Source organism: Fistularia commersonii, chromosome 25 (genome assembly GCF_037954325.1).
Source record: "Fistularia commersonii isolate RoL2024-O1a breed Wild chromosome 25, RoL_Fcom_v1.0, whole genome shotgun sequence".
Lineage (NCBI taxonomy): Eukaryota > Metazoa > Chordata > Actinopteri > Syngnathiformes > Fistulariidae > Fistularia > Fistularia commersonii.
This window is the reverse complement of record NC_141308.1, coordinates 8,523,184-8,529,752: the sequence shown is the minus strand read 5'-3', so window position 1 is coordinate 8,529,752 and position 6,569 is coordinate 8,523,184. Positions and strand designations below refer to the sequence as shown.

The 6,569-nt window shown below is 40.5% G+C and overlaps 2 protein-coding genes across 2 annotated transcripts; one reads left to right on the top strand and one right to left on the bottom strand.

Moving 5' to 3' along the window:
- Positions 1–394: 394 nt before the first annotated feature.
- cldn1 (claudin 1) lies at positions 395–2,977 on the bottom strand. The gene is made up of 4 exons (XM_086172480.1): positions 2,561–2,977; positions 1,509–1,673; positions 1,165–1,249; positions 395–1,079 (listed from the first exon to the last, which is right to left on the bottom strand). Exons 1-4 carry the CDS (start codon positions 2,781–2,783, stop codon positions 917–919), a joined length of 636 nt encoding a protein of 211 aa, XP_086028606.1. The 5' UTR covers positions 2,784–2,977; the 3' UTR covers positions 395–916.
- A 1,468-nt stretch (positions 2,978–4,445) lies between these two features.
- Positions 4,446–6,280, top strand: LOC147219116 (uncharacterized). The gene is made up of 2 exons (XM_086172426.1): positions 4,446–4,511; positions 4,634–6,280. Exons 1-2 carry the CDS (start codon positions 4,479–4,481, stop codon positions 6,212–6,214), a joined length of 1,614 nt encoding a protein of 537 aa, XP_086028552.1. The 5' UTR covers positions 4,446–4,478; the 3' UTR covers positions 6,215–6,280.
- The last annotated feature ends 289 nt before the right edge of the window (positions 6,281–6,569 follow it).

The following is a 6,569-nucleotide window of genomic DNA, read 5'->3' as shown; positions in this document are numbered from 1 at the left end:
AGACACATTTGGGTATAATCAGAAAATCAAGGTTCAGTTACAGCACCGGGAAGTGTCGCCCGGTCCAGATGTGGCTCAAATATAACACATCTGGCTTGACTTTAGACGAATGTAAGCTGTGTATTGTGGGCTGGTGGCTCGTTTTGGGAAGTGATGAGTCAGTGTCATCCTCCACGACTAAATATGGGCCACAGGAGAATGGAACCAGGAACAGATTTTCAGCCACATTTTGGCCAGACATCAGTGCTGTCAATCATAATGCAAAAAAGCACGACAGATGCTTGGTCTTGTGCATCTGCACCCCAGATATGCTGCTTATCTTTTCATCTTACACAAGACTTCTGTTCTGTTGTCTTATCAAAACAACAACAAAAAGCTAAATTCAATAAAAATAGAGTTTTAAGGACTTTTAATCGACATGATATCAATGACATGTGGCAAGATCTCAAATAGAGCAGCAATCTGCAGATTTCTACAAAAAGTCAAGGATTAAATTAGATGTCATTTTGAATTGATGTAGGAGAAAAAAAACAATACATGAGAAGGATCTTATTACAGGCAGATCTTTAAATTAATCAACTAATAAAAACAATTCAAGTTTGAATTTCATAGCATTATCTTGTTGTACTGAATCTGTTTTTAGTCAGTGTCCTCATGGTGACAGTTACCATCCGCCATATGAGACAGATTAATGCATCGTCTGAAACCTTGTTTGTATTTTTATTTCCTGAACTATTAAACATGAGCTCACAAAGCCACGAAATGTACTTCCCTGAAACAAGCACCAAATACATAATGTCTGAATAAACAAGCTGCAAAACAAATCTGAGTAATATATGAAAGGCAGTACCTGCTTAAAACCCTAATAAAGACAGCGATCTTCAATCAGAAGAGACAGGATGAGATTAACACCCCGCTAAACATAATCTCGGCCCGACTGACTTGCGGCATGGGATTGTGGGTATCGTGGATGTTTCCCTGTGCCGTTGTCTGTGCAGTTACAGCAGAGGAAGCTTCCCCCGATGATGATGAGACTCGCAGCTCCCCATCCAACATACAGGGCGCTGCCAAATTCAAACCTGTGAACATCGCACATGTTACTTCTGCCCTGATGGATTAAATGTCAACAAACCACCGTTGATTGCTTTGAATCTGGCGCTTTACCTTGCGTTAGTTGGAGTGAATGGGTTGTAAAAATCCTGTGCTATTCTATGACCATACCATGATGTTCCCACCATCGCAAGGAGACCTGGAAGACCAAAAGTCAGATTGAGGCAGCATTGACAGCATTGTGCAGATCTCTAAGTCAAGTTTGTACTTGCATTGTGCTGAGACCACCGAGTCACACGTGTGGTAATAACTCATAAGGAAACCATCTCAAGAAATTCATGTCTAAAACTGTTGTCGGGTTTCAAGAGAAACCCAATGAAGCTCAAATCCCCTCAAGTAAGGGACATTATAGACACTATATAATGTGTAGATATAGGAGTGTGAATATGCGTAATGACCTGCTATGATGAAGATCACCCCTCCAGCGAGGGCCACTTTGTCCTTTTGCTCTGGTTGTTCTGACAGGCAAGTGGTGCATCTCATGCCAACTGTTGCCACCAAGATGGAGATGAAGCAGAACAAGATGGAACAAAGCATCAGCCCACGCGTTCCCTGCACAATCCCTTGAGACAAAAAAAGGCAAATTAGTCTTGTCTGAAAAAGTATTCATTTACATTTTCTACATTTCTTTGAAAAAGCAACTTGGTCCAGTTCTTTTCTGACTGGGACCTCTGACTGATGGTTTTTTTTTACCTCCAACTACCTCACTCTTCCTAACTTTTTGTCCCTCTCTTTTGCAATAATCACTCCACTCATACTATAAGTAAAAAGCCACTATGTAACAGTAACACCATCTGTTGTTGAATTTCAATTTTGTATAGGCAGACAACATATTATTATTGTTTTTAATTCTGAGTTATTTTACGCCCTCAGGTTTACAAAAGACACACAGCAGATGCCAGTGACATGAGTCATATTCATGAATAGAAACAGAGAATATTTTTATCCTAAAGGCATTTTAATTAATATTTTCTTATGATGTAGAAGTAATTGATCCAGTTTAAAGATATGCTTTAGTAATTTCACATGTCAAGCATGGCCCGTCTAAATCCTATATGTCATTACTCCTTTTGTTTGCTATATCTAGAGCCGCTGTCTCTGCTGGTATTTGGCTGACATGTCCCTGCATGCATAAAGGAGAAAGAGTCATTTCTGGCAACTCAATAAAGGTTTCAATGACCACTGAGGTTTAATACATTTAGGATTTATCGTCATTCACACAGGTTTGAGAATAAGGAATTCGTTTTATCTATTACAGTCTCATGAGTTCAAGCCTAAATTGTTTTTGTTTGCGATCTATTGATGCAAGCATACTCATTAGTTTTGCCGCAGGTTAATTATTTTGTACTTTGTGGTTGTACTTTGATTGATGTTGTCGTGTCATCAAATCAACATGTTCATCATGGATTGTTGTTACGAAACAAAAACAGTAAATGAAATAAAACATTACCTGGTAGTTGGAGCAGTGAATCGTATACTTTACACTGAATCTGGCCTGTGCTCTGCGAAGCACACGTTTTCCATAGACCCTCATAAAGGGCTTGAGCTGTGATAATATTGTCTCCTGCATAAGATGAAGCTTTCCATTCCACCATGACAGTCGATGCTATGGAGCCGATGAAACCCAGGAAGGCCAGCGTGAAGCCAAGAAGCTGCAATCCAGCATTAGCCATTATAACAATTAAAAAAACAAAAAACAAAAAAAAAAAAAAAAAAAAACCAACTTTTAAAAGTTTTTTAAAATACTGGCACAAATTAAAAAAAAAATCCTGATGTAGTAACAGAATAGGTCTGGTAAATCTTTATCTAAATCTGGTAGATCTTTACCCAACTGGAGCTGTCTAGCACTGCATCCTCAGGGTGTGACCTGCAGGTGAGGGAGGAACCAAAAACGCCATTACCTATGTCTGAGGTGAGGGGTTGTGCTACATTTCGTAATTCACTGCAGTGACGCTCCCCCTGCCCCTCGCCCCCTGAAAAATTAATTAAAAAAAAAAAGTATATATATGTAAAATACTGTCCCTGGAAAAACGTTCCTTGATTTAATAACAATGATAATATATAATATATACAGTGTGTTAACATATAATGCAATGCAAAACTGAAGGTTTAGAATAGAATTTGAATCAAGCTTCAAAATCAACGACAGATGTTCTTTGATGCCCTTTTTTGATTGTTATTCTATCATTGTATTTATCTTTTTATGAACTTCTATGTTGCTTGATTTCTCTTTTAAAAAAATATTTATTTTAATGTGATATTTTCATGTGCTTATTTAGATCCATATTTAATCCTTTTGCTGACATAACTTTAATGGGAGCGGCAACAATAACACTGTCTCTGATTGAATGAACTAATATCCATGAAAGGAAATTTGGACTTTTTTTTAAAATTTGCCATTAGATTGTTTGTGACCTGCTAATACATTCATTTTCTCTGTTGGCTTAGTATCACCCCAACCGAAAAGAACCAGCAGGTGTCACCATTACATTTACATTACATTTTAGTCATTTGGCAGCCGCTTTTATCCAAAGCGACTTACAAAAAGTGCAATTCAGTCACCGAAGATCCAAAATACCTGTAGTCGGAAGTCAGAAGTGACCACTCTACCAAATAGCTATCTCAAAACCATATACATACATTCATTTCTTCGTTTTTTTTGTTTTTTGTTTTTCGGAGGGGGGTTGGGGCGGCTAAGTGCGATTAGTGGGGTAATGCTTGGTGATGATGTATGTTTTCAGCATCAGAAAGCTGGCTTAGTGGCTTTTGGCAATGTTTGCTATTTGGAACATGGTGGTGTCATAAGGAGATCCAATTATTCATTCATTCATCCATTATACCGCTTATCCTGCAGTCGGTGTCATGAGGGGGCTGGAAGCTATCCCAACTGTTACTGGGTGAGAGGCAGGGTTCACCCTGGACCTGTCGCCGATCAATGAAAGGGGCCCCTATCCAGTTTAGACCCCTTTTCGGAATCGAACTAAGGACCCTCTTGCTGTAAGGTGGAGGGGCAAACAACTGCGCCCTGAGACCAAATCAAGAAAAATGCATTTCCTGCTATTTTCTTTATTACCCTGCACAACCTAAAGCTCGCTCTTGTTCTTGTGCTGTAATTTTGCTGGCTGTCGCCTTCTTTTGTAAACATTTCATGTATTCTGGGGTGCTTTTATTAACGATATCAAAGATGTTGTGTTATTTCAGTAGTGCTGACTCGCTACATTACAGGAATGTTCACTTGAGTCAGGATGCTCTGCAACAAGAGCAAATGAAAGCCTGACTGGAGCTGGCCAAAGGTTTTGTCTTGCCTAACTCAGGCTTGTCGCATTGATTGTGTGTCCAGTGAGCCGGGCTGTACGACCGGAAGGATTATGTTTCATAGCTACATGATTACAACAATACAGGTACGTTGAACTTTTCCCGTTAGATGGATAAATAATCTTTCACCTTGTTTTTAGTTGACCAGATATAGAAAAGCAAAGCTTTTGTTATTTAATTCCAACCAACTCGCTTCATGTTTTGACAGGGAATAATGGCAAAAAACCAGGGCTGGACTGTGCTGCTGGTGCTGTTTCTCATTCAAAGCATAGCATCACAAAGCTCTTGTCCGCCAAATTGCAATTGTTTTACCTCCGTCCAAGTACTCTGTACTGATGAACGTATGACATACCCACCCAGGAACCTGTCCGAACAGGTCAAGGAGGTCATCATCATGTCGTCATCGATAGAATACCTGTTTTCCCACACCTTTGAAGAGAGTCCTCAGCTCGAGAGGCTTATCTTCCTCACTAATAGACTGCGAAGCATTCACTCTAAGGCTTTCGAGCACATGACCGAGCTTCAAGAGCTGGAGATCAGTGGGAACCCTCTGCTCGACCACATCTTTCCGGGGACTTTTTCTGAGCAAAGAAACATGTCCAAGCTGCTGCTCAACTACAACAAGCTGCAGACACTTCTTCCCGATATGTTTAACTCACTTGAACAGCTGGAGACTCTGCAGATGAAGGGCAACATCATATCGTATCTGCCCACCTTGCTTTTCTCAAACCTTCACAATCTACGCGTCCTAGATTTGTCCATAAACAAACTCAAGGAAATTAATAAAGAGACTTTAACCGGATTAACGAAACTGGAGATTCTCAAACTAAATAACAACCACATCAGCAATATTTCATCGGATACATTTCAAAACAATGTAGAGCTGTGGGAGCTCAGCATTGAAGGTAACAAGATATCGGAACTTGAAGATGACATTTTCTCCACGTTGGCAAACCTACAAGTGCTTAACCTTCGCAGAAACCTTCTCACCTCTTTCAGTGAAAGAGTTTTTGGATTACAAGGTTCAAACTTAAAGGAGCTGAACCTCAGAGAAAACAGGTTGACGAAGCTCTCCTCTCTCAGCAGGTTAACATCTCTTACTGATCTCATCCTCTCAGCCAATGAGCTTGCACACCTCCCTGAAGACATTTTTAGAAATGTTACATGCCTGGAGAATCTGGACCTCTCTGAAAACCATCTCACCTCTTTGCCAGAAACTATCTTCAATCATCTCTCGAGCGTCACAGTGCTCCACCTTCAGAAAAACCGACTGACCAAAATCGACGCCAGACTTTTCAAGGACCAGGAGTTTATGCAGAGGCTCGATTTGTCCGACAACCAGCTGAAAAGTCTCCCGATGGGCCTTTTTGATGGGTTTGCCTTACAGGCTATAGTGAGATTGCACGGGAACCCTTGGCAATGCGACTGCCACCTGTGGTATCTGCATGACTGGGTGCTGAAAAACAGCCTTGAAATTGAGTTGCTTGACAGGATGGTATGCGAAAGCCCCAGGTTCCTGAGAAGACGGACGGTGGTATCCATCGGGAATCATGAGTTGATGTGTAAGATGTCCAATCACGAGACGCGCGATCTCCGTAGCTGTAGTCTGCAAGCGTCCAGTGACACTTTAGTCATCAAGTGTAAAGTGGATGAATGTTCCCCAATGACAGTAAAAGTACTTTTTGATGAAGGTGGCGGCAGCATCATCAAGGAGCATATTTGGAGAAATGAGCTATCTGAAAATTCTCAATGCAACAACGAGACAATGCTCCAGAATCCCTTCGAGTAGATAATCACCTTTATTCTTTCAGCGGAATAATCAATAAATCCCAATTTGCGCTAAGTGCAAGGCAAACTCTTGCATTCAGTCTTTCATCATCCTTTAGAGGAACCCAAGTTCTGATTATCAAGTCAGTACTGCAAACAAACTTCCAACCATTTACTGATAACAGCAAATGCAAAATGATGAAAGAGGTGGGTGAACCTTTTTCGCCCGAAGTTCAAACTTCATCCCAACTCCCTTTAATTTTCAGTCAACCATTAATCAACTCACAGAGGGTTGATTAACTTGTCAATCATTTGTCAATGTGCGGGCTTGTATAACCTGAAGTCTCCAGTAGATGTCACCAATTCTCCTACTTAAG

Bases quoted from the DNA above. Each gene is read 5' to 3' on its own strand.
- cldn1 (XM_086172480.1), bottom strand. From the start codon at position 2,783: ATGGCTAATGCTGGATTGCAGCTTCTTGGCTTCACGCTGGCCTTCCTG. The intron at 1,674-2,560 runs GTAATGTTTTAT...TTTTGTCTCAAG, and splicing joins TTCACTGCTCCAACTACCAG to GGATTGTGCAGGGAACGCGT. The intron at 1,080-1,164 runs GTAAAGCGCCAG...CGATGTTCACAG, and splicing joins TTCACTCCAACTAACGCAAG to GTTTGAATTTGGCAGCGCCC.
- LOC147219116 (XM_086172426.1), top strand. From the start codon at position 4,479: ATGTTTCATAGCTACATGATTACAACAATACAG. The intron at 4,512-4,633 runs GTACGTTGAACT...ATGTTTTGACAG, and splicing joins ACATGATTACAACAATACAG to GGAATAATGGCAAAAAACCA.